General features: G+C 49.2%; 3 protein-coding genes across 3 annotated transcripts in view; 1 reads left to right on the top strand and 2 right to left on the bottom strand.

The window, feature by feature from the left end:
* LMNA (lamin A/C) overlaps positions 1–15,056 on the bottom strand; it is a 79,819-nt gene extending 64,763 nt beyond the window's left edge. The window contains exon 1 of the mRNA XM_053368265.1: positions 14,713–15,056. Coding sequence (XP_053224240.1) covers positions 14,713–14,735 — 23 coding nt within the window. The 5' untranslated portion in view covers positions 14,736–15,056. The remainder of the gene's footprint in view (positions 1–14,712) is intronic.
* The window catches only part of LOC128403475 (ras-related protein Rab-11A-like), a 211,216-nt gene that overhangs the window by 118,978 nt on the left and 64,429 nt on the right, over positions 1–27,809 (bottom strand). The window lies entirely within an intron of this gene.
* The window catches only part of MEX3A (mex-3 RNA binding family member A), a 29,378-nt gene continuing 25,909 nt past the window's right edge, over positions 24,341–27,809 (top strand). Inside the window, exon 1 of the mRNA XM_053368269.1 lies at positions 24,341–25,062. Within this exon, the coding sequence (XP_053224244.1) occupies positions 24,474–25,062 (589 nt within the window). The 5' untranslated portion in view covers positions 24,341–24,473. The remainder of the gene's footprint in view (positions 25,063–27,809) is intronic.

The raw sequence follows: 27,809 nt of genomic DNA, 5'->3' as shown, positions 1-27,809 counted from the left end.
TGAAATGGCACGATCCTGTAAAAAACCAAAACTTTACAGGGATCCTAGAAAGGAGAAGGGATGGCAATTGAATGTAAGAACATAAGCAGAGCCTGCTGGGTATCAGGACAATGGCCCAACTAGTCCAGCATCCTTTTCTCACAGCGGCCAACCAGATGCCTGCAGGAAACCAGCAAACAGGATCCGAGCACAGGAACAATTCCCCCTCCTGTGGTTTCCAACAGCTGGTATTCAGAAGCATTGCTGCCTCTGACTGTAAAAGCAGAGCATGGCTATTACACCTAGCAGACATGGACAGCTTTATCCTGCATGAATCTGCATCTGCACTGCTGGGGGTCAGACCAGAGAAGGGATCTTGGGTTCATTGTCGTGGACAACTCAGTGGAATCCTCAACCCAGTATGTGGCAGCTGTGAAAAAGAGCAAATTGCATGCTAGGGGTCAAGGAATAAGTATCTTAGGATCCTTAACGGCGGGAGAGGAAATGCCCTCTCCCCCTATTTCCCATCACTAGACTTCCCCAATTGTTTTCTTTTAATTATTTTTCATCATAAAAATGAGGTAACATGACTGTAGTTTATGCCTGGCATGAAGAAAGTGAAGAGAGAAAAGCTTTTCTCCCTCTCTCACAATGTTGGAACTAGTGGACATCCCAGAAAGCTGAACGCTGGAAGTAGACGGATAAAAGAAAGTTCTTTTTTTTACGCAGCACGTAGTTAAACTGTAGAACTCTCTCCTGCAGGAGACAGTGATGGCCGCCCATTTTGATGGCTTTAAAAGAGGACAATCAAGCAGTTTATAAGTTTTATTAAACAAACAAGATAGCGCTGCACTGTGTGGTCCAAGAGGTGTACCCCAGAAATATTAGAAGGGGAGTTGGCTTTGTTCAGGGGCCCTAGTAATTTTGAGCACTCTGTAAGCAGTGAGCAGCCTTCGTTCATGGCTGCTTCCCTCCCTCTGCAAAAAACCCCTGTTTCTCTTTTTTGGCGGAAATCAGCCATGAGTTTAAAAATAAAGCAGTCCCAGTCCCTGCCCTGTAGAGCTGATCCCCGGCTCCTTCCTCTGGGTGGCTGAGTGACTCAGAGGCTTCTCTTTTTGGTCTGCTGGCTCTTTGAGGTGGTTTCCTTAGTGACAAGAGGGAAACCCCAAAGCATCTGGTTTTCGATATACCACATCACATGTCTCCCGAGCACAGTGTCATGTGCTTGGGGAAGACGGGGAGGGGTGCCACACAAGCACACTCAGCGAAACTCCATTCAAGACTTTTTCACCAATAAGGATGGAAGGACTCGTCCGTTTTGGGTTCTCTCAGTTCCCCAACTTTTCAATCTTAAATTCACTTCTCCACACCACCGCATCAGTTTGCAATTAAAGAAATGAAGTTCCTGTGAAAATTCTTCAGAGTTAGAGAGCAGTTTTCTCCATAACGTACATATCTTCAAATGCGTTCCCCCCCCATGTACACATTTGTGCAAATCTGTTCTAACAGAATTCATTTTGAAATGTGATTTTTCACTATTTATTTCTATGCACACTTTACCCTGGTAAGTGTATGACTTGTCTAGTAGCTGCAAAATTCAGAGTGTGAATTTCAGAGGATGGCTGTGCTTCGGTCTGCATATTGTTTTGGAAAGTGTGCATTTATGTAGCATCCTGAGATCTTTGGATGAAGGGTGGTATATTAATAACAATAGTAATACTAATACTAATAATTCCATCTTTAAATATGAACTGAATCAGATTTCTTCTCCATCCCTAGTTAAACGTAACCATCAGGGCTGGTGCAGGAGATATGGTTGATGGGGGATGCCACCCCCCCAGCATCCCCCAAGTCACAGTGCACAATGCCCAAGACTAGTAAAAATGCAATCGTAGCACAGTACCAGTGGCTACTAGCCATGATGGCCATGCTCTGCCTCCACTGATGGAGGCAGTATGCCTCTGAATACCAGTTGCAGTGGGATCATAGGTGGAAAGAAGACTGTTGCACTCAGGTCCTGCTTGCAGACTCCCCAGAAATGGCACTTAGTACACCACTGTGAGAACAGAGAGCTGGACAGGATGGGCCTTTGGCCAGATCCAGCAACCAGGCTCTTCATATTTTCTTATTACTAACAACTGACTGCCCTTTCACAACACTCCAAAAACAGCTGCTGGAGACAGCAGCCTCAGTCTGCAGGGAGCTTCCCTGGAGCGGCGCAAGAGCGCTACTATGTGCAAACAGTGCAGTGGGTGGTTTGTACATGCTAGTTTACAGGGCAGTGCCCTGACTGCCCCAAATTGCTCATTTGCTACAGAGGAGCAAATCTATGACTTGATCATGTGCTCCACAAAGGCAAGGAAGCCAGAACTTATTTGCTCAGGATGATGTCACTATCCGTACCGGATTTGAGATGATAGATATAGATATATAGATATAGAGATAGAGATATAGATTCAGCAGTTTGATGCAGCAACACAAAAAGTCACGCAATTCTAAGCTGCCCCAACAGAAATATAGTGTCCCAATCAAGGGACGTAATAGTCCCGCTCTATTCTGCCTTGGTCAGAACACACCTGGAATACTGTGTATTTAAGAAGGATGTTGACAAGCTGGAAGGTGTGCAGAGGAGGGTGACTAAGATGATCAAGGGTCTGGAAAACAAGTCTTATAAGGAAGAGTTGAGGGAGCTGGGTATGTTTAGCCTGGGGAAGAGGAAACTGAGGGGAGATATGATAGTCACCTTCAAATATCTCAAGGGCTGTCACATGGAAGATGGAGCAGGCTTGTCTTCTGCTGCTTCAGAAGGGAGAACCTGAACCAATAGACTCAAATTACAAGAAAGGAGATTCCAAGTCAACATTAGGAAGAACTTTCTGATGGCAAGAGCTGTTTGACAGTGGAACAGGCTCCCTTGGAAGATGGTAGACTCTCCTTACTTGGAGGTTTTTAAACCAAGGTTGGGTGGCTACCTGCAGGGATTCTTTAGTTTTGATTCCTGCACTGCAGGGGATTCAACTGGGTGGTCCTTGGGGTGTCTTCCGAATCTACAGTTCTGTGATTCTACTGTTTTTCTATCTGTTGTGGTTTTTAATTGTTTTTATATATGCAGTATGTTTGCCTCAAGGGCCAAAAGGTCTTGGGCTGGCCCTCTCATCAGCCACCTGCACACCCAACCCCTTCAATCCATATCAGGCAATTCCATCACCAAACTACACCAAAAGGCAAGTTTTGTACTGCAAGCCCAGACTTGCGTGCGAAATCAGTACATGTGCTTCATTTGTCCCTCTTCCCTGCTAATTTTTGCTGCCAATTGCCCATACTATTTTCTCAAGAAAAAAGAGGCGAAATATCAGATCTTCTGCCACGTGTCTGGCTGACTTGAAAGGCAGCTTCCTCCCCACTGCCATCCACTTTGTAGGGTTGACATATTTCAACTGGTGAAAATCCAGACAGAAAAGCTGTGAAGCTTTTTTTTTGGCAAAACCGTTTCTGAGAGTATCAAGGTGGTGGTCATACACAGCTTTAACCTCTAACGCTTCTCTGTTTGGGAAGGTTAAGAAACTCAGGGAGGAAAAGGCTCCCAATGGCCACATTTACACCAAAGATTAAAAGCACTATGATACCACTTTTAAACAGTAATGGCTTCCCGAAAAGGATTCTGGGAGCTGCAGTTTGTAAAAGGATGTAGAGAGTTGGTAAGAGGCCCCTGTTCCCTTCCCAGCACTATGATTCCCAGAGTTCTTTGTGAAGAGGGATTGATTGCTAAGCCACTCTGGGAATTGTAGCTCCATGAGGGCAAACTGCAGCACCTAGGATTCTTTGAAGGAGCCATGACTGCACACCCACCAGCATTTCTCCAATGAAAATAGGAACGTCCTATTCCATAATAATAATTTCATTATTTCATTATTTATACCTTGCCCATCTGACCAGGTTACCCGAGCCACTCTGGACAGCTATATATATATATATATATATATATATATATATATATGGACGCGGGTGGCGCTGTGGGTAAAACCTCAGCGTCTAGGACTTGCCGATCGTCAGGTTGGCGGTTCGAATCCCCGCGGCGGGGTGCGCTCCCGTTGCTCAGTCCCAGCGCCAACCTAGCAGTTCGAAAGCACCCCCGGGTGCAAGTAGATAAATAGGGACCGCTTACTAGCGGGAAGGTAAACGGCGTTTCCGTGTGCTGCGCTGGCTCGCCAGATGCAGCTTGTCACGCTGGCCACGTGACCCGGAAGTGTCTGCGGACAGCGCTGGCTCCCGGCCTATACAGTGAGATGTACCCTTCAACAGTTCTTTGATTAAAATAGGGACACCCCCCCCCTTCTCTCACACACACAAACACAGACATCAGACATTGAAGTGGTAGTCAAAATCTTTCAATGTCTGGTTGCAAAAGAGAGGAATACCACCATCTAGTGGTTTTAAAAGGAAGCAAAATGCTACTGGCACAAGTTAACTCAATGCCTTTTCTTTGGACCAACAGATAGTTTCCAACATAGTATGGGAGCATTTAGGTTACACAGAACTCGTTGTTGTGCTGCATGTTGTAAAATACAAACTCTCAAAAATCAAGGGTAAGGGAATTTTTCAGGACAAGGTATGCTGTCCTTGTCAAACATAGTCTGGATTGGCCTATGCCAATGGCTCGGTACAGTCCTACCAGGACTTGAGAGTCTGAATGGGCTTCCTGTGAGGACATCATAGATTGGAGACATTCTCATTCTGCCACTCTGGGTTCCTCACAGCATTCACTGCTGCAGGGAACAACTCAGTTCCTGGCCGGTCCAAATGAATGAGAGCAAGAGGAGAAAAAGGGAGAGGAATTGGGCAGAGAGAAGAGACGCCCGTCGTCAGGAGGCCATACTCAAAGGAGGTTATTATCTGCATGCCTGATCTGAAATCACCAGCCACTTCTTTGGCTATGGGGTATTCTCATTTCAGTTGATCATGTTAGGAAGAAGTTAGCTGCAACCTGGTGCCATCCAGATGTCTAGGGCATGCCATGCTGGATGAGGCTGATGGGACTTGTAGTGCAAAACATCTGGCAGTGGAAGGCTGAGGCGGCTTATTCCTCCACGCAGTTGCCTGATGATTCTCACAAGGCCAGAGGTCCCCAGGAGCATGATCACAGACAGTGTTTACCTCCTGGGAGTCTGGATCGGAGACAGCTTAATAAGAGGACAACACCGGAGGAGCCCCAGAGGGTTGTGTGGTGCCAGGGGTGGAAGAGGAGTTGAAGATACACATAGAAGGGGCCAAAAAGAAGAAGATGCCTTTGTTTATAGTGCCACCTGCAAGCTGGTTAGGACCCAAATCAATGGATTCAAATGACATGGAAAAAAGATTCTGACTAAAAATTAGGAAGAACTTTATGGGGATAGGAGCCATTTGACAGAGGAAAGGACTCCCTTGGCAAGTGGTGGACTCTCCTCCCTTGGAGGGTTTAAACAGGGGTTAGACGGCCTCTGTCTGTTAGGTATTCTTAATCCACAATTCCTGCATAGGAGGAGTTGGACCAAATGACTCTTGGGGTCCCTTTCTACAACTCTAATTCTATGTAATTCTACGACCGCTGCTTTCTTATTTCACGTTTGCCAGTTGCTGACTCTCCATTTTGAGAGGCAGCCTGTCCTGTGCTCCCATACTGCAGCTCCATTGTGGGAGCGCTCACATCAGCCATCCCTAGAGGAAACTGGGAACGCTCACAGGCCTCTCCGGTTGCAACCTGGTGAATGAAACGAGATCGCAAGGGAGGCCCCGTCAGCCAGGCCACCAACTGGCAGGTGGCGTCAAGCCCCACAACCAGCCCAGGCCTCAGCCAAAGAGGCTCCAGTAACTCCAGCCAAGTGAGAAGGAAAGCAGCCGCTAGGGTCTGGTTTTGAATGTCATTAATGCGACTCTCTCCCTCTCCTCCCCACCGCCGCCCCCATGCAGCTCATAAGCTGAGTCACCCTCAAGCTGGTGGGGGAAGAATAGTTCAATTTACGCCTTCCCCTGGGCCAGCTGAGCTCACCCAAAGCTGCCAGATGGTTTCTTATTTTGCAAGGGGAAAACATAGCCTCCTGAAATGTAAAGCGCTCAACAACGACAACACCAGGACCGTGCGGGTTCTGTGTGTGTGTTGGGCAAGTGTGCCAGATGGAGCTGTGATACACAATGAAGGCTTTGGCATTTGCATGATCTCTGCTTTCTTTCTTTCTTTAAAGCAAGTTTCAAGTCCACATGGTTGGTGGGAAAATGGTTGCTTGATTTATGACCAAATTGGCTGAAGGGAATAATAATAATGATGATGATGATGATGATGTTATGATTTGTACCCTGCCCATCTGGCTGGGTTGCCACAGGGCTCAACTAGTAAAATTGTATGTGTTGGGGTGGGTGGGTGTTAATTCTTTTTTTGCTATGTGGGGGCACATCTATATAAGTACGTTTTCAGATTTTGTGACTAGAAATCTCTAGGCAGAAAGGAAAGAAACATACCGGTCTGAACTCGTCCTTATGAGTTGCAGATGTTCATTTTTCATGCTTCTTTGTATCTCTTGACTTGCTAAGTCTTTTTAACTTTAAGAAGCAGCGTTTCTATGAGCCTGGAGGTGGAGCCAAAGAACGGCCCACCCTCATCAACCCGCAGGTATGCCTCTAGCAATGAACTGGAAACACCCTTCCTCACCTTCAAGCTCCCAAAATGCTAAAACGGACAATTTCCACTAATTACCAGCAACCTGCAATAAAGCTCTATAACTTTCCACTATAAATCACCCTGGAGAATGCTGCATGTTGCTGAACAGAGGTAAGCCGCCCCAATGAAGGAATTCCCTTATTGCAAAAATTGTTTGGGGTATGGAAATCTCACAACTAGTGAAAACAATATCTTCCTATATACATATAAATGTAGACTGTCATCACGCTCTGCAGTTCACATGGCTGTCAACAGGTGACAACACCAGCACAACAGCTCAGGACTGTCTAAATTTAGTGCAGTTTAGAGTTATTTTTTCACCTTCTTTTCTGAAATAAAAATGGTAATTGTTTTTATTTTGGCCACAGGATCCTTTTGTAATTACAGAGTGCATATCTTTTCCCTCTTGGTCTGTTTTGTTACTCAGTTTATCGCAAAGCTGTATCCTATATTTCTTTATTGTCAGTTGCAAAAACTTATCCTCCCTCCTCGCTCTTTCTCTTTTTTTCTGTAACCTGTTTGTAGCTATTAAAATTTAATCTAAAAAAATCCTGATTTGTTCCAAACAGCAGGCTGGTACAACAGGCAGGAATCCAACAGGCAAACTCTTCTCCTGTGTGCAAGTCAGGGTAGCAAGGTATTTCATTTCTGCCTGCTGATCTGCTAGTCAAGGCCCTGGAACATCCCTAATCAAAGCCTGCAGTCCTTTAATCAAAATGGGTTGCATAAAAGCTGCTGAGAGACACAGTGACCTGCATCTCCCAGCGAATGACACACCAGGAAGGGGGAGGAAGTGTGAGATGACAGAACCATTTTCACCCACCATTTATAAATCAATAAGGCCAAGTGGGTGTGATTTATAACAAGCAGAGCCTGTAGGAGAGCTCTCTGTGTCCCCCTCCCTCACAAGAGATGGGGCTGGCATTTACTGGGCACACTTCTTCAGGAATCTGGCCCCCACTTCCATTCCCCTATCATGTTATCACACAGGTCACCTCCAGACTCAGGATTTTGTGGAAGAGATTCAAGGACGTACTGGAAACTTAAGTCCACGCAATCAAAGTGGATTAGAGGGCTCTGCCTTCCTGGCACAGCAAATCCACTGTTGTTTTTCAAACACCCTTTTTGCAGTTAGGGAAAATGTGAGTTGAACGAAAGGCGGACAGGAGGACCCAGAACCATCGCACCAGCAAATCTGGATGAATGCTCAATAAAGACCAGACATAGTCTAACCTCTGTGTGAGCTTTGTGTGAGCAAATCAGGATTAATGCTCAATCAACAGGCTGTCTGGGGAAGCCCACAAGCTTCCTTTACTTCTGCCTGAGAAGACTGAGATCCTTTAAAAAAATGCACATGGCATCACTTTTAAACATTTAATTCATGCTTTGGTTACATCCCGGTTGGACTACTGTAATGCACTTTACACGGGGCTGCGTTTGAAGTGTTTGGAAGCTTCAGCTGGTCTAGATTGCTGCAGTCGGAATGCTGGCTGTGGCTGATTACAGAGTGCATGTCCATTTCCAAGGACAATTCAAAGTGCTATTTATGATCTCTAAAGCTTGGGCCCAGGCTACCTGAAATATGTCTCCCTTTATAATCCTGCCCAGCTGTTAAGCTCCTTCTCTCGTTCCCATCAACATTGGAGGCACAAATGGTAGTGAGCTGAGACAGAGCCTTTTCGGTGGCCACTCCCAGATTGTGAAATTCCCTCCCAAGAGAGATTGGACTGGCCCCCTCTTTGCTATCCTTCCGCTGGCAGGCCAATACCTTCCTGTTCAGGCAGGCAGGTATTTGGAAACAAAGGGGAAGATGATAATGACCACCACTGGGATGCTGTCAGGGCAAACCAAATGTTCATTGCTGGTACTAAATGTGTTTTGATGTAACTATTGTGTGTGGGTTTTTTTTAATGCTGTAAGTTGTCTGGAATCCCCACTTGGGAGAAAGACAGGATATAAACACATTAAATAATAAAATGATGATAATAATTTGGGGGTAGGCAGCTTAATGCCTTCCAGCTACTTCTAAAACCAACCATTTGTTTCAAACTAAGGTTGCCTAGTGACCAGAGCAACTCAAAATTGAACTGTTCCTCAGCCTCTAGGAGTTGTTTCATCTGTAGAGAGTGAAGATTGTCATGGAAGCCAAACTCAACTGCAGATCAAACTGCTCCTAAAAGGGTAAGTTTGAAAGTTGGCCACTACACAGACCAGTTCAGAAGTTGGCAATTTTTTCTAAAAGCACAAAAAGGGTGTCCGGCTGCCCACACTCTCTACCCTGGAGTGCTCCCCCTCTACTCCCAGATGCATGTGGGGACTGGCCATTGTTATGGGAATAGGACTCTGCCTATGCTCTCTAGAGTGGCTTCACAAGTTCTAGAGTCCAACCCCAGCATTGGAAATGGAACCTGTAGGTGGTACACAGGTTGAGGTAGTACATAGCTTTAGAAATCATAGAACTGCAGAACTGGAAGGTACCCAAAAGGTCATCTGGTCCAACTCCCTGAAACACTGGGATCACAATTTGGGAGAGACTGTTCTGGAAATGAAATCTCTACACGCCAAATGGATGAACTTTGCCTCCGGCACATATACCCATCAATGCACAAACATGAACACTAAGGCACCCACCATGCAGCACATACCCTGCTGCTGAGGCTGTCAAGGAATGGTTTGAACTGTTGATGGCACATTTTAGGGTGTCTTTCCCCCAAAGAACTGACACATTCCTGGTGCTTGAATCCGTGGCGCACAGGCTATCTGCAGAACAAATGTGTATTTATTCATATAAATGTTCTTGTTCTTGTTAAAATTTGTATACAGTGGTACCTCAGGTTACATACACTTCAGGTTATATACGCTTTGACTCCGCTAACCCAGAAATATTACCTCAGGTTAAGAACTTTGCTTCAGGATGAGAACAGAAATCGTGCAGCAGCGGCGCAGCGGCAGCAGGAGGCCCCATTAGCTAAAGTGGTGCTTCAGGTTAAGAACAGTTTCAGGTTAAGAACAGACCTTCAGAATGAATTAAGTTCTTAACCCGAGGTACCACTGTACTGCCCTTCATCCGAAGATAACAGGGTGGTTCACAACATAAAAAGACTATATGGGAAGAGAAAATAATAAAAAGGAAAACAAGCTACTGTAACAACCCCCCCTCCCACAAACAGATTTAAAAGGCCATAGAATGCTAATCAGCCAAAGGCCTGAGACAGCAAAGAGGCCCCAACAATGCACAACAGAGGAGGTGACCCTAGTGACAGTGATATTTGATGATGAGAGGAGTAGGATGATACTACTACAACCAGGCTCCACCCTATTCCAGCTAAGAAATGGCGGGGAATGTTGCCACCTCAGCATCCCAGCTAGGGAGTATGCCAAATCCTGAGATTTCAGGGCCCAAACCTGAGACCGAGGGACAGCCTCCAGTGATGGTGGGTATTGATGATGTCACAGAGTGGAGATGTCAATAAGCAAGACACGTTACACATTAACCAGTCTCTGAGATCATGTCCTTCCAAAACAAAAACAAAACCCTACACATACGCCGCCACCTCCTGAGAGTCTATACAATAATTTACAGCCAGGCTGAAGCTCGCAAACAGCACACGTAGTCTTCTTAATTTAAATACTATTACAAATAATAAGTCACCCTTGCCCACCTGGAGAGTCAAGCCCTCCATCTTTTACCGGGGAGCAGGCAGACCTGGAGACTTCAGGTCAGCACTTATTGTCTGGCAACCCTAGTTCTGGCTGACAAAATGTACCCTTTTTTCATCAGGAGGCTCAGAACGGCTCAGTGGCGCTCAAGCAGGCGCTGTGGCCATTTAGCAAAATCAACCTCACCTAGGCCTGCGTTTGTGACTCCCAAGCTCTCTCCGACACACATAAACACACACTTCAAACGGAACCAAGATTAGTTGGTGAACAAGCCCAGGATGGAAAAGGAGAGTTTCTCTCTGTGTGTGTCTCTCTCTTTCCTCCACTCTGAGCCCCCACCCCCCTCTGACATCTCTTTCCTTTGTGCTTCTTGGGCCTTGGCATGCCAGAGACTCCTGGGCTCCCTTTGGGGGTGTTGCAGAGAGGCAATTGCGTGTCCCTTGTGGGAACATTACACCACCAAGCCTCCCCTACGGGCCTCATCTAGACAATAATAATTGCATATACCTTTCTGTTTGTGCAATGGGAGGGAGGGGCACATAAGCATGGGGGGGGAGAAACAAATCTTCTCCTTGTCTCCCCCCTCCAGTGTGTGTGTGTGTGTGTGTTTGCACACGCGTATTTTTGTTCCTCAACACCTGTCTTTAGCACACCCACCCTCCTAAGCAGCTGGACCTGAAATGTCAGGGGGATCAGATTAATCCTACGGGGAGAGATGGGGGCAGGAAGGTTTAATCACTCCCTCTCCCATCACTGCTAGCTTGGCCGATAGCTTGGCCGATTTGGAACAATGGGCCCTGCCTTCTCTACCTCTTCTCCAGCCATGGCTATGAAGCACACACACACACCCCAGCTTCCCAGCCCCACCACACCAAACCCCTGCCCCATTATGCACCATAAAGTACAGCGCAAATGGATAAAATAAAGCTATTAAAAACCCCTCCACAATGACCAAACTTGTATCAGGGTAAATTAAGGCACAGTCCAACCCTTCCCATCCAGATGGCAGATATTTATCCTAGGTGTTTTCTTGTGTCTTCCCACCCCCAGAAGAATTTGCATTGTGGTGTGCATTTCTTTCCCCTTGTGAGTGAAAATAAGCACCTCACTGCTAAAGCCAATCAGGAGCACAAAGGGTGGAAAACAAGTGTAGAGAGAGCAGGTGGCCCCAATTCAGGTGAAGTTTGATGTGATGGTCCCACTGAAATCAAACAAGCCTAGTTATTTGTGATTGATTCAATGGGATGGATTGTGATATCATAAACGGAATTTGTCATAATGCTTGAAACAATGCCACCTAACAAGCTGGGGTTTGTGAATGGCCAAACCAGGATCTGAAACTGTAGTGTGAAGCTGTTGCAAACCATGGTTGGGGGATACAGTGGCTTGGCTTTATAACCACTGCAACAAACCATGGTCTGGCACATTGCTTCACCCTCAGACGCTGCTCTTTGGGACAATACCTTGGGTTCTCCAGGGAAGTTCAGAAAGGAGGAAACCAGTTTGCCTGAACATCTAAAACACAAACCATGGTTTGAAGTCTATAGTTAGTGTAAATCATGGCTTGGTAGGAACCAATCTTGCTCATAACTAATTCTAACAAGGGTTGCAGGACAAGCGTTTAGTCCATTTTGAGCAGAGAAATGATATAGCTACCCTAGCAATCCTGAGAAGAAGAGGAGGAGGAGGAGGAGGAGGAGGAAGAAGAAGAGGAAGAAGAAAAAGAAGAGGAGGAGGAGTGTGGGCTGCCCCTCCTCAGGGCTGGCCCCAAACAAGCTGGTGCTTGGGGCAAAGAACAAGATGGTGCCATGTCAACGGCTGACTGGCCTGGCCATGGAATCTTCTTTCAGCACTGGGGACAGGATCAGGTCCACTACTGTACCGGAGGGCCACAGGCTAGCTTGAGGATGGAGGAAGCCTGATGCAGCTGCTTCAAGTTGCCTATTGGAAGAGCCAGTCCTATCCCTACCTCCCCCTTTGTTCATTTGCGGAATGCAGAGGTTAGCACAGGATCTGCCACCTCCAGCATTAAAGGCTCTCTGGTTCCTGCCCCTTTTACAACAGTAGTGAGACATAAACAGGTGAGACCATGAACAAGAACGAAAGCCCCTTCTTTTTTGCACAAAGCTGGCACCTGCCACATGTTTCCTCGACTCCTCTCTCATCCTGGCACCACACAACCCTCTGGGGCTCCTCCACTGTTGTCCTCTTACTAAGCTGTCTCCAATCCAGACTCCCAGGAGGTCAGATGCTGTCTGTGAGCACGTAAGACACTCCTGGGGACCTCTGGCCTTGTGAGAATCATCAGGCAACTGTGTGGAGGAATAAGCCACCTCAGCCTTCCACAACCAGATGTTTTGCACTACAACTCCCATCAGCCCCAGCCAGCAGAGCATACCCCAAACATCTGGAGGGCACCAGGTCACATCAGGCTGAGCTAACTTCTCCCTAACATGATAAACAGGAATGAGAAAAAGCAACTTGGTTTCCTTCCCCACTTCCTAATCCCTCCATTCTCTCCCCCTGCTGTCTGGTTCTGTACCACAAGCACCTTCAGAAAGGCAATTTTGCTTTCCTCTTGCGGTTGTCAATGCCCATGTACATTGAGGGCATTGGAATATTATCTTCTTGCAATCACTGTTCAAGGAAGGGGTTGAAGAGAACCCATTATTTAGTCACCTTGGGACATTATGCATATCAGCACATGCAGAGGGACGAGCAGAATCTCACTCATGGGCTCTTGCTGTCCACATTCAGCTGTGTTTTCTGCATGCAAACGGTACATATGCAGGCAGCACCAGGAATCCTCTATGTGTGTACAGGTCTTACATGTGCATTCTTGCCCAAGTTATGCTGAACGCATGTAGGGGGCATGCAAGAAGCTAGCGACTGCAGACAGGAACGTTCTTGCTCTCTCCCACATACACACTGAATGTACACTCGTGTAACGTGTAAGCAAAGCAGATTCCGGGATAAATTACTGGGTGCACAGACACATGACATTCATAACTTTCTGGCATGTCTAGACAGAAATTCTGCTCCTGGGGAAGGGCCACAGCTCAGTGGTAGAGCATCTGCCAAGTTCAATTCCTGTCATTTCCAGGTACAGCTGAAAGAGAACCCTGCCTTGAACTCTGGAGGGCCACTGCCAAGGCTGACCCAAGACACTTTGGCCCCTGCGATGGGCCTCCAAAATGGCGTCCACCTCCCTGCCAGGGAAGAAGGGTTGAGGGAAAGTCTACATCAGGAACAATGGGGAACAGTGGCGTAGCGTGGGGGGTGCCAGGGGTGCCGGCCGCACCGGGCGCAACATCTGGGAGGGCGCGAGTCCAGAGGGAAGGGACAAGTTCCTTCCTCCGCCGGGCTCCCCGCCGCCACCGCCAGCCTTGCGCCCTAGCCCGCGCGCGCCCCCCGCCGCCGCCGCTGCGGCTGCGCTCCACTCACTGCTCGCAGGAGGAGCAGCCGCTGCAGCAGCGCTGACGCCGCCACCGACGCCTGGCCAGGCACGGGCAGCCTCCGCACCCCGCCGCCGCCGCCATCCCCTCGGCCCAGCCACAGGCGGCGGCTGCTTCTGCCGACTGGGAGGGAGGAGAGCTCCGAGGGGCCTCACCGCGCCCTGCGCTCCCCAAAACCCTCCGAGAGGAAGCCGGCGGGCGGGCGAGGGTCTCCCAGCAGAAGGGGGCGCCACTGGCTCCGGCTCTCAGCGCAGGTCTCAGCCGTGGGGGGGGGGGGGCGGGCGAGGACGGAGCGCGGCTGGAAGCCCCCGGACCCGGCCGGGAGGAGGAGAGGCGCTCGCCAAGCCCGGATCTGGAGCGCCTCGGAGCGCAGGCTCCACCTACAGCCCAAGGAGAGGAGGGGGCGGGGAGGCGCCCGAGGGGAGGGGGCTTCGGCTGCCTCGGCCCGCGGGGCCTCCGCAAATAATAAATTTAATAAATTCCTGCTGAGCCTTTGGGGGGGTCCTTGGCTCCTTCGCTCGCCCCCAGCCCCAGTGGCGTAGCGTGGGGGGGTGCACGGGGGGCCGGCTGCAACATCTGGGGGGGCGCGCTCACACTCGAGTGCTAAAATCCACGGGTTAGGGGGCGCAAATTACTTGCCTTGCCCCGGGTGCTTACAACCCACGCTACGCCACTGATGGGGAAAGAAAGATCTACATCAGGATCTGCTGCCCCTGTGGATTCTGCCGCCAGACATGGTCACCTCACCTTGCCTCATGGGTGGGCTGGCCCTGGCCACTGCCAACCAGTGTAGGCAATACTGAGCATGAGAGGGCAATGGTCTGACTCAGTATAAGGCAGCTTCCTATGTTCTTAGAACTTCCCGTCAAAGGAACACACACAGAGAGACACTGCAAGACTGCCTTCAGCTTTGAAACAAGAGCTTACCTGTAACACAAAGAGGTTGGCATCCGCTAGGATCACAAAGTTGGCACTGCCTCTCCAGCTGTCTTTGTTGTTTCAATGCCAGCCCTCCTCTCTTGTGGTCTCGGCAGCTGCTGTCTGTCTGGACGGCCTGTGAACTGACTGCCGCCGCGGCAGAGGTGGCAGGGAACAGCCCGCCCCGTGTCCATCAGGCCAAGAAGCTGGGAGATATTGCTGCACCCTGCCTGCTTGCCTTGTTTCTCATAAGTATGCACCATGGAAGGTCCGCTTTCCGTGCTGCTGATTGCGAAAGCACCGGACATCTCAGAACAGATCTTGCATTCTGATCCCCCTCGTTCGGCTTTTGTTTGTTTTTAAAAACACATTGCAAAATTTGAAAGTTTCTTGCCTGCACATTAGGGGCTTTTTGTGTGAGAAAGCTGAGGAGGGGCAAGTTTCGAATACTTTTTATTGCGAAGATCCTCACAGTCCAAATAATGGTTTGACCACCAAGGGTCATGCAGAAATCTGAAGGCACTCATTCTCCCAATATCCAAGTCCAAAGCTCTCACCACTGTTGTACACGGCCATTTTTTCTACTTTGCACATTTTTATATACTGCAGCTAAGGAAAAAAAAAGAGGGTGGGACCACAGTCAAGTCCAGAGGGTGAGAATGTTTTGTTTTGTTTTAAAAGCATTTCTTAAAATCCAGCTACAATACAAAGGCCTAAACATGCATAGCTTAGCAGCAATTGTGGATTTGCAAACAGGTACACACAGGACAGGGAACAGGGGGCTAGTCCTGGCTCTCCATGCATGCACATGCATGACACACGCACCCAGAAACACATGTTAGTGGTTCTAATGACATGCAAGAAGTATTTGATGCATACCTCTACCTTAACCTCCCAACTCAGGTCTCAAAACTGGGCATGGGGAGGGGAGAACCATAGTGTGTGAAGCTTCCTTCTGAAATATTTGTGGCAATGCCATAGCCCTGGCTCCCAGTAGCACTCACAAGTGCTATGGTATCTTATGTCCTTATGCTCTAAATGAGCACATGTCTAGATATTCAGAAATGAGCTGCCTCATGCTGCCCACTGGATTCCCAGCTTCTTGTTCTGGAGGGGTAGTTGCCTTAAGTCTGTTACAAAAACCCAAAAACCACCAAGTAGTACAGGTGGATCTGACGGTTTATCACCCTTTAAAGGTGCCACAGGACTCTTGCTGGCTTTTCCATGAGGATCGGTGACCAGGCCAGCTGCGAAAAGTGGAAGACTTTCTCTTTTCCTAAACTAAGCAGGGAGAGACTTTGGTAATATGGCACCCAGAGGGAGGACAAAATTTATAGGCACGCCCCTCAAAGATTTCTTATTTTTACAATAATTCATTTTGGTACTTTGAGTAGGTACCTGTATAAATATAGGTATTATTAATATTTATCATCATCATCATTTTGCTCCCCCCCCAACTCAGCTCCCTATGCGAGGGAACCACCCACACCACCCTTGTCAAGCCAGAGAGGCAGAGACAGAACTGTAGCAGTGCCTTACCTTGTAGAATGGAAGAGTGTCTGCTTAATTCTCTTGGTAAGTTGAGACCCTTGGCTGCAGAATCAAGAGTGAAAACGTGAGAAGGGAAGCAGTTGAAGGCCAAGGAAGAGAGGGGCATTTACAGGGTTTTCAGCTTAGTCAAACAATAACTTCTCTTCCATCCATCCCTCTCCATCTAGGAGATGCAGGGCAGAATGACTCCAGCTGGACCTGCAACACACCCAGAGTCTGAATGGGAGATGCGGGGGTCCTTGCTTCTCTGTCTCACTCTCTCTTTCTCTCTCTCTCCTCCATGAGCTCATACAATCTCATTTTATGGCAGAGACATCTGTTTCGACTCAAAGGGGAGTGGAAGGGGGGAGCCTTCCACTGCCAACAACAAAACAAACCTCCCATCCCTGAGTCACCCCCTCATTTCAATAAAGAAAGAAAAAATACATTTGCTTCCTTTCCATCCCCCAGCCCTTCCTAAGCTTCTGCATTCGGGAAAGGGTGCAAAAGCAACACTTATGTTTAAAAGGCAGCTGGGGGAGAGGGGAAATGCCAGCCTGAGTTGCAAAGGGGGTCTCTTTCATACTTGCATTGTTCTACATAAGGCAGAATGCTTGGGTGTTACACACACATCATTTCTGGACCAACTCCTCTTTGAATGTTGCCCATCTCGATAGGGTCGTCACAGTTTTCAAAGGTTTAGAGGGGGGAACATAACTGCCCCTACAGCCTCAGGGAGTGAAGGGGTAAGAGTTGCCTTCAGGACTCACCAGCATAAACAGCCAGTTTCCTTGGGAGGGAATCTGAAGCCCCTCTTAGAACCAACACCCCTTGCAGATCATCACATACTGCAAGTATATACTGCAGTATATAGCAGCAGACAGATAAGTAGATGGATCGTGGAAACAAGTGGATGAGAGGGCCTATAACCTAATGGGAAGAGCACATGCTGTGAATTAGCGATGTGGTGAAATCTGCCCTCCAATTTTCTCAGACGCTTTCTTCTCCTGTGAAAGATACTTAATTGCATTACTTAATATGTGCAATTGTGATGGTTATTAGTAATAGCAATGCGGCATTTGTATTGCATTTCAAATATTGATTCTTTATTGAGGGGATTTGTCAACCCCTTAAGACATTTCTACTGGAATATAAAGCAGTATTGTATATAAATTAACTAAATAAATGAAAGAAGATTCCAGTTTTTATGCCTTACTCTTTAGCATTTTGGCAGGGGTGGAGATTTGAGCTTACCTTATTGCTGCAAGGTGGCCCAGGATGCTGTGTGTGCACCTATAACTCTCAGCGTGGCTAAGTTTCATGTTGCTGTAGCAAAACCCACCAGAGACTGACTATACATGTTTTGTAATTTTCTTCTTTGGAGTTTGTGACATGATTGTAACTTCCAAAATGTCAATGCCCATCTTATTTTACTTATTTATTTTACTTATCTTTTATTTACCTTGTTTTACTTGTTTCTCTTATCTTAGGATGCACATTTGGATAATATGTGCTTCTTATTTTGTTTCTTTAGTGCTGGTCATTGGCCATAACAATAAAGGTTTGGTTGTGTGTCTGTTTTTTGGATGTCTTCTTTAAAGCCCAGGAACTCAAAGCATAGACTACTGGGGAGAAAATTTGTATAATCAAAGAAAGGACATGGGCAAACAACTCTTGGCCACCTGAAAAGTAAGCCAAGTGTAACAACAACAACAACAAGGCCACACACCAATCAATGAGGATTTTCAAACACATTTTTTCTCTCCTCAATACTTGTAGAATCATAAAAACAAGAACAAACCCCACAGGATCAATTTATGGCACAGCGCTACATTGAATGAATGGTAGTGCAGCTTCCCAATGGACTGTGGCGGTCTCTGTTAGTGAGTGGGTGGGTCCTTTCAATTGCTCTGCCTTGAGCACCAAAACATCTTGCACCAGGCCTGTTTGTACTCTCCCTTTACCTATCCCCGACCTGTTAAGAATAAGAAGAGCTCTGCTGGATCAAGCCAATGGCTTGTCTAATCCAGCATCCTGTTCTCATAGCCACTAACTAGAAGCTTATGAGAAGCCCATAAGCAGGACCTGAGCGCAACAGCACTCTCACTTTGAGCTGCTTCCAGCAGCTGGTATTTGAATGCATTACTGCTTCCAACAGTGGAGGTAGGGTGCAAAGCCTGGGGCCAGTGGTGGCACAGTGGTTAGCATCGGACTACGACCTGGGAGACCAGAGTTCAAATCTACTAGGCCATGAAGGTCACAAGGGTGACCTTAGGCCAGTCACTGCCTCTCAGCCTAACCTGCCTCACAGGGTTGCTGTGGGGATTAAATGACAGGGAGAACTATGTACTCCACACTGAGCTCCTTGGAGAAAAAGGTGGGATATAAATGCAATAAATGAACCCTGAGGCACGCCACAAGTGAGAGCCCAGGGGTCTGAAACCACTTTCTGGACATGGCCCAGAAGGATGGAGCGGAACCACTGTATAACAGTGCCCCCAGCTCCTTTAGACGGTTCAGAAGGACGTCATGGTCGATGGTATCAAAGGCCGCTGAGAGATCCAGCAGAACTTGGAAACAGCTTTCACCTTTGTGAAAGCCCATCGCCCAGCCCTTCCCTGCTCGCTTTTATGAGCCAGGATGGGCAAGGATCAAGGAGGCAGGTGGTTGATTTCACTCATCCAAGCAGCCTGTCCACATCCTCAGAGGATTCAACAGATTGGAATTGATCCCATGCAACTTGACTAGACTGGACTCCAGCACTTTCCCGCCCTGGCCTTGCTCCCACGGTATAGTCTACCTCTTTCAATTCTGAGCAACTTTATCTGCAAAAAACTTTGCAAAATCATTGCAAGAAATCTTGGGTTCCTTACCAGGCCCCGATGGTGGTGGTGGTTCCATTAGATTGCGAACCTACTGCTGTTTTCTGCAGATGCAATAGAGGCAGTGAAGAAGGTCCTCTTCGCCGTCGCTATCGCCACTTGGTAGGCTCGACGGTGAGCTCTAATCAGTGTCTGGTCCGATTCAGAATGAGTTTTCCGCCACCAGCGCTCTAGTTGTCTCAGCAATTGTTTCTTCACCCTCAGCTCTGGGGAAAACCACAGGGCTGTCCAGGGTCCATGCAATCGGAGAGGGTACTTTGGAGCCAGACATTCCAGCGGGCCACCAGGGAATCAGCTGAAAGGCAACAACATGGGATAAAACATCCCCTGGCCTACCACTCTCTGGAAGCCATTTGGATCCATTAAGTGGCGGGGGCGGACCATCCGAATCTGTCCCACCTCCCTGCATAGGGGAAGGGTCGCAGAAAAGTCCAGTTGCACAAGGAAGTAATCCAACAATGGCACTTCTTTTGTTTTGCTTTTACTTAGTGCCAGATCACCCACATCCATAGAGGTGAACACCAGGTCTAGGGCATGCCTGCAATTATGAGTTGGGCCAAAGTTATTCAGGGACAACTCCATGTAGGCCATGCTTTCCATGAAGTCCCAAGCGGCCCCTTGTAAGGTCGAGTTGGCATGGGTGTTAAAATCCCCAATGACAACGAAAATAGGTGTCTCCAGGAGAATATCTGCCACGACCTGAAGCAGCTCGGGCAGGGAATCCTTGGTGCAGCAGGGTGGTTGAGACACCAAAAGGAATTCTGTACTGCCCCCTATTGCCCAACTTCCAGAAAATGCACTCAGAAAACCAATAGGATACCTGGTGAAAGCTAATGACTTCATAAAAATCACTGCAACCCCCCCCCCCGCCCACATGACCTGGGTTGCTGTGCGTAAGAGAAATCTGGTAGTCAAGCAGCAGCAAGAACAGGACCACCTGCTTCATTCAACCAAGTATCGATCACACATGCCAGGTCAAGTCCTCCATCCATGATCAAGTCGTGGATGACAGCCGTCTTGTGAATCATTGACCTGGCATTGCACAGCAGCACCTTAAGGTCATGTGGGTCTCCCTTGCTAATTCCAGTATCCTTCCGGTCAAGACCAGACCCGGAAGCAGGGATAGTCCTCAAACAATGACTAAACCTGCCTCCTCGGAAATGATATGGTCCTCCTCCTACCCGTGATCACTGAGATGGGGTGTCCCAGTGCATCCCTCCTTGTGGAACCTGCCCCAGTCATTGCTGGGGCCCACTCCCAGTCAGCCCTGACTCTCTCCCCTTAAGAATAGAACACAAACCATACAGCAAACCAATAGAACAGTAGAAACAAACAAACAAAAAACCCAATTAATAATAATTTACAGTCATACTAAAATTAAACCAATCCCCAGCCCCAATCAAATGTCCATCCCACCCACAACAAAACTAAAATTCAAAAAACCATAGATTAAAAACTATTTAAAATGCCTAAAAACATTTAAATAATCACCTAATAACATTAACACAGGGGGACTGTCCCTCACCCTTGTCTCACCCCCCAAAGGGCCACCCCCAAGGGACGACCCCCTTTGGTGTCCCTGCCCCCTAAGCAGGTAGGCTTTATAACACTGCCCCAGCAGCTGGACCCAGCCCAGCTGGGGCAGCAGCTGTTCCCACTTTGCCTGCCTGCTCAGAGACCTGGTCCTTGCAGTATTCTCTGCAGTCCTCTTCGCTTCTGTAGCAGCAGCAGTCCTCCAAGTGGGGGAGACAGCAGTCCCCCCCCAACAGCCGCAGCAGGACCAGGGTGGGGAAGATGGCAGTCCCCACTGAGGGACTGCAGAGCCAGGTACATATTGTCCCAATGTACAGGAAAATAAAACTTTTTTGACTGGTGTCAGTGCCAGGAGGGCTTTGCTGGGGAGAGCTCTCCATAATTAGAGCCAGTTTCAGATTCCGCCCCCCCCCTCCGATGTTTGGGGGAGGGTGATGTGTTACCACTACCCATACACTGCTACTGTTTCTTTCTGTGTAGCCATAGATGTGATTCTTGAGATGGTTGTCTTATTAGTGTACTAACCAGTGCTATGTTTTTACCACTGTATTTTTATTCTGTTTGCATGATCACCTCCAGGCTGTTAGTATTTTGCAAGAGGGATTCGGGTGCATACCAGAAATTTAGGTTCACACAATTAAAGTGAATTGAAATGCTCTGTTGCCCTGATGTCACATATCCACTGAAAACAAAACAAAACCCAACTAGTATTCGCACTTAAGACTAATGAATAATAAAAGTGCCTGCAGTCCCACCTCCAGACAGTAGGGACAATAGTGGGGCAGGAAGTCAATCCAGTCCCGAGACCTCCATTGCCATGTCTGAATATGGGTACAGTGAAGCCAAAAAGGAGGTTGGGAGTGGAGAGCAAAGAAACCCGGAAGGAAGCTACTCAAACAGTCTAGCCAAAGCCTTGCTGGACCTCACTGGTGAATGGCAATAACTGTCCTTTCTTGGAGTGCATTGTCACAATGACATAAGAAGATCCCTGTTGGATCAGGCCAAAGAGGGTCCATCTAGTCCAGTATCCTGTTCTCAAAATGGCCAAGCAAATGCCTGTGAGAAACCTATAAGCAGGACCCGAGCAGAAGTGCCCTCTCCCGCTTGTGGTTTCCAGCAACTGGTATTAGAAGCATTACTGCCTCTGTCTGTGACATATACAGAAGTACAGTGGTACCTCGGGTTACGTACTTAATTTGTTCCGGAGGTCCGTTCTTAACCTGAAACTCTTCCTAACCTGATGCACCACTTTAGCTAATGGGGCCTCCTGCTGCTGCCGCACCGCCAGAGCATGATTTCTGTTCTCATCCTGAAGCAAAGTTCTTAACCTGAGGTACTATTTCTGGGTTAGTGGAGTCTGTAACCTGAAGCGTATGTAACCCGAGGTACCACTGTATACAGACCCAAGAGTCTGTAGTCCCATTTTGATCCTGGCAAATATCTCAGTGGCGAATCAGCATTGCCATTTTATTTTAAAAAAAGATGGTTCCATTTAATAACTCAATGCCCTCCAGATGTTTTGGACTCCAATTCCCATCAGCCCATATCAGCAAAGCTGGGCTGTTGCAGTCCAAGGCATCTAGAGGCCACCAGGTCAGCAAAGGCTGCATTAAATCACAACAAGCTGGTTTTGGGCTTGCTGTGTGTGATTCTGATGCAAAAGCTACCCTTGTGAGCCCAGTGACGCATGCCTGAGTAACCATCTCTTAAAAGATTTCCCAGTAATTCTTGAGTCTTCACACAAATGCTTCACCACACCAGACCCACCCACCCCTCTCCTCTCCTCTCCTCTCCACGTTCATGCAAACTGGAGGTGTACCTTTAACGAAAAATGTGGAATCAAGGTAACAAGGGTTGCTGTGACCCAGGCCAGAAAATGATGTCTGTGTCTTTGTGTGAAGATTTTAAAAAGTGCTTCCTTTGAAGCCAATTCTCGGAATGAGGGTCATGCAAAGCAACTGGGACCCTTGGAAATAACCTGCACACCACACCCCCACTCAAATGCAACTGACTGAAAGGTTGCTTCTACACAATTCCAAAGTTTTCCTGCATCAAAGTTGGGTTGGCAGGTAAAGAGGGAGCTCTGTGTTTCCATGCCCCCCCCCCCGCTGCACATGCCACTCACATTTTCCACTGGGCTCAGGTGGGTCTCTCCAAGCCAACAGGAACCCTGGTCTGGAGGGGGGGACGTGCCCTCTGGCCCAGCAAGACGGGACTAGACTCCATTCCGATGGAATGCCAAAGGGCGAGATTTTACCCAGGCTTAGTTAACCCTCGCTACCCCTTCTCCCATCAGGTCCTCATCTAGGGGATTCCTAGTAAAGGAGCCATAGAGGGTTTGTGCCGCCTTCTCGCTTCTGTCGGCCAAATTTCTACATTACAGGAACGCAGGAAGCTGCCTTATGCGGCCAGGCCGGGCCGTTACTTCATCTAGCTCAAGATCGTTGACACTACTGTTAGTGGCTCTCCAGGAATAATAATAATAATAATAATAAAGTATTTATTATAATTTTTATTTTTATTTTTATTATATTTTGGCCAGCCCTACCTGTCCTTGAGATGTCGGGGTCCGAAGCTGAGACTTTCTGCCTGCAAAGCAGACGCCCGGCTTCTGAGCTTTGGCCCTTCCCCGCAAAATAAAGAGTAAGGTTCTAGTCCGCATGGCTCTGAGCAGCGGGCTGATTTAAACAGGAAGCTCCTTTATACTACGTCACACCGAGGTCAGTGTCATCTGCACTGCTCTCCGGGAGTTTCAAGCGGGGCTTGTTCCCGGCCCTAGCCGGAGATTGAACCTGGCACCTTCGGCATGCAAAGCCGCTTGCTCTCCATGCACTGAGTAGTGGCCCTCTCCCGATCTCCCTTCCACCTCAGTCTCTTTAACTTCTCTTTGTTTCCTTCTCGATTTCCCCCCCTCTTCCCGCTCCCGTCCTTCCCTCCCGGCAGCGCACTCAGGCCGCCGCCAGAGCGAGAAAAGGGGGTGTGTGCGCCTTCCCCGCCGCGCGGAACTACATCCCCCAGCAGCCCCCGGGCCTCGCTCTTCCTGAGTGTCAGTTTCACGCTGCAGCCAGGGAATTTAAAACAAAAGAGACTTCTCTCGCTCTCCCTCCGCCCCTCTCCTGCTGTTGCTGGTGCCGCGATCGACTCGTCCTGCTCCTCGCCGGGACTCAGGCGCTCCCTTCACCGTGCCTTTTGCTGGCTCCTTCGCAAGCGCGCGCGCGGGGGTGACTTGGGGGCTTTTCCATCCCGCCGGATTCCCCCCCCGCTCCTGCTTTTTTTTTTTTGCCGTCGCCCCCCCACCCCGACTAGCTCTCTCTTTCTTTCTCTCCATCTCCACACCCACTTCGGCGGCCAGGCGGGGTCTGCGCGACAGCACAGCAAGAGCATTTTTAAAAGAAAAAGGGGAAAGAGAGGGGGATCTTTGTGCGCCCAAGAGCCACACTGGGCAGAAGGGATCAGGTTACAGCAAAGGAACCGAGAGAGAGAGAGAATCGGCAAGAAAGAAAAAGAGAGGGGTCGGGGTGAAGGGGAGGGGGGAGGGAGAAAGGGGGCTTGGCCAGCAGGGAAAAGAGGGGAGGTGGGCGGGGGTCTCTCCCTCTTTTTCTCGCCTCCCCCCTACCTCTTTGTGCCTCTCCCCCCTCCTCTCTAGCAGGCTCTTTGTTTCCCCCTCCTCCTCCTCCTCCTCTATCACCCACCCGCCCCCTCCCCATCCAAGCGGCAGCAGCAGCAGCAAAGGCAGCAGCAGCAGCGAGCCCCATCCTCATCATCACCATCCCGCCGCCGCCGCCGCGCCCCCCCACCCCCCTCTCTCCCCAGCCTTTGTTAGCCATGCCTAGCCTGGTAGTGTCAGGGATAATGGAAAGGAACGGGGGCTTCGGGGATCTGGGCTGCTTCCCAGGGAGCAGCAAGGACAGGGCGCTGCTGGAGGATGACCGGGCGCTGCAGCTGGCCCTGGACCAGCTCTGCCTACTGGGCTTGGGGGAGCCTTCGGCCGCCGCCGCGCCCTCCGCCTCGGCCCTGGGGGTCGGTGGCGGGTCGGTGGAGGACGGCAGCAGCAACCAGCCGGTGCAGCCCCCGGCGCCGCCCCCGCCGCAGCAGCAGCCCCAGCCGCCTCAAGCGCCCCTGCCACAGCCGCCGCCGCCTCCTCCTCCTCCTCCGCCGCCAGCTTCAGCAGCGCAGCAGCAGCAGCCCCCGTCGCAGGCGGCTCCCAAAGGCTCCTCGGCGGCGGCGGTGGCCGTGATCCCACCTCCGCCGCCGCCGCCACCCGCGCCCCCGACCGGCGCCGCCGCCGCCGAGGCCGGCAAGCTCTGCGTCCTGTACAAAGAAGCCGAGCTGCGCCTCAAGAGCAGCTCCAACACCACCGAGTGCGTCCCGGTGCCCAGCTCCGAGCACGTGGCCGAGATCGTGGGCAGGCAAGGTGAGCGCTCCGCGCGCGAGAGAGGCTCGCCGGACGGGACTGCAGTGGGGAGGGGGCCGCGCTCCTCCGCGTTGCCCATTGTCTGCGCAACCCCAGCCCGCCCGCCAGCAGCGCGCCCACACCGTTTCCCGGCTGGCTAGCTGGCTGGGCAGGCGTTGCGCCGGACGGGGGTCCTTCTTTCTTCTTGCGCACCCCCTCCGCTTTCTCCCTCTTTTTCTGCTCTCCAGTCTTTGTCAAGTGCCACTCCCCCCTCCGCTCTTCTTCCTCCTAGTTCTCACTTTCTCTCTCTCTCTCCACCGGTTCCCCCCTCTTTATCTTTCTTCCTCGTTCCTTCTTTCCTTCCATCTTTCTTTCTTCTTTCTTCCTCCCGCCCCTCCTTTGTCCCGAGTCCCACCGTTCTCCCCCTCCACTGATGTTCGCCTCCTCGCCCTCCCTCCCTCCTTCCTTTCTTTGTGCCTCCAGTAAGTCTTTTCCTCCTGCTGCTGCTGTTGCTACCGTCGCTGCACTTGTTTTTCTGGCCTCTTCGCCCCCCCCCCCCGCCACGTCTTTCCCAGTTTTGTCTGAGAACCTTCATCCCAGTACCCCACTTCTGTCCTGTCTTCCACACCCCACCTCACGTCTTTCCTGCGGTGGTGATGTTGCCCTTCTCACCCCTCTTTCGTTTTCTGCTCCTTTCTTTTATCCGGCCTTTCCAGCTCTCTCCCTGCTGCACCCCCTTCTTCCCCGTCGCCCCTGTTTCTTTCAGACTTTCCTTTATCCCTCTTCTTTTCCTCCACCCGCCATCTCTCTCTCTCTTCTCCCCCCCCCTTTCTCAAAAAAGTTCAACTTGCCCTTTCCTCTAGCCTCGCAAAAAAACCACTACTCTTGTTCCCACTGAGACACTTAATGTTGACCTGGCTTAGAAGAGGGGGACATCAGTGGATGCAAAGTTAAATAGTGTTTCACACACCACACCCCCACGCCCACTTCGTAGCTGCCTTTGCTTTGTATAAATCATTTCCAGGGCCACTTGCTAGATTTTCTCATCTCACACTTAAGATGAATAATGGCCACTGCAGGGGGTGGAAATGGGGGTGGGGTCCTTCTCCATCAGGCATGGGGGGAAAGGCAATGGATGCCTTTTGAGAAAGGGTCACAAATCCATACATTTTACTAGCCCTACGGTGCACTGTAGAAATAAAAAGCACTGGGGATTCTATCGCTCTAAGCTAGATAATAAATAAAATGCATTAAATTTATAGGAGGGGAAAATGGCAGAAAGTTCCCCTCTCTCTCTGTGCTTTCTGTCTTGTCTTGTCTCTCGCTCTGTTTTTCAAAAATGGAAATGCAAAATCTGAAGTGCCCCCAAGACACTGTGAAAACACGCCTGTTACTTTTAATTGCATCCAGATCTATATTGTATCTCTCTGGTCTTACAAATATTACAGTCTCCGTCTTGAAGATTTGGTGCACTTGCCATTTTCAATGGGCTGGTGTTAGGGACTCGGTGGGGAAGGCTGAGAAAATCCCCCCTTTTGTTGAGTGCATTTCTGGAAGCAAAAGGGGGTGTGGTTCTCTTCTGGACTGTAATAGTGGCTGGTGCGCAGGGCTGTGTGTGTGTGTGCAGAAAGGAGGCGAATGCTTGGAGCCTAATAAAGGATTGAAAAACAGATTAATGAAAGTTGAACTTGTTATAGAAATATGTGGCCTGTGTTTGTGTGCGTGCTTGTGTAGAGAGGACAGTTTATGTTTTAGAAGCCCTCCTTTTGTCTTCATTTATGCACACTTTTCTATCCTGTGGCTTTTTTTAAGTGGTGCTCTCGCTACATGATAGACAACAGCTGAGAGCCCTAAAAAAACAAAATTACACCTCATGTGTGTGTTATGTCCTATACATACCCCAGGAGGAAGGTGGCCAGTAAATTGTCTACCGCCCCCCCCCATCTTCGTCAACACAAAGGTGCCAGAGTCTGTTAAAGTTGCCTTGTTTCAGAAGGAAGGGGGGGTCTCCACATTGAGTTGTTGTTGTTAATACTCATGTGTGTGTGTTGTCAGCCCTGGAGATGTGGTTGCAACTCCCAGTTGTATGTACCACAATGAGTGGGGAAGTTTTATAGGGCCTCTTGGGAGGGAAGAAAGGAAATGGGGTTTCAGTTGCGAATTGTGTGGCAGAGGGGGGCAGGATTATGGGGCAGAGGAGTGAAAGGACGATTCACCGCAAAAACCAGAGCCATGTTTTTAGAACAATGGAGCTGGCAATGGCAGGTCTTCCTCCTACAAACAAAACAAACTGTTAACAGACTTTGGGGCTCAGCAGCTGGGCCCCTATAGCATAGAGATGAGCATTCACCCCCATATCCATGGGAGCAACACCTTTCTGAGACTGTGTATCGGCATTGACCTGGTTGCAAAGCCACTATCTCCAACCTTCCCAAGGGAATAAACCAAACCAAACCTTTCCTCCATTCCCAAAGTCAGTTAGAGTTCATTCAAAACCTCTGCAAAGAAAAATGGGGGGGGGGGAGAGCAAGGTCGCATGGAGCAACACATGAAAGGGTGGTTGTGCACCCACTGAAGGTGCCCACCTCTTCCTCATCTTGTTCATTGTCCACATTGACACACTACCACAAGTCCTGTTTTGCCCAGGTGCTCAACACTGGTGGCGCAGGCGAAGAACTGGTGTGAGGTGCATTGCAGCGAAAGATGGGCCTCTCTTTGTTTAATTATGCTGGGTTCTTAGAGGGGGTGTGTGGAAAGGTGTGTGTGTG

This window comes from Podarcis raffonei, chromosome 16 (genome assembly GCF_027172205.1).
Source record: "Podarcis raffonei isolate rPodRaf1 chromosome 16, rPodRaf1.pri, whole genome shotgun sequence".
In the NCBI taxonomy this organism is placed as follows: domain Eukaryota; kingdom Metazoa; phylum Chordata; class Lepidosauria; order Squamata; family Lacertidae; genus Podarcis; species Podarcis raffonei.
This window is presented reverse-complemented; position numbering and strand designations above follow the sequence as displayed.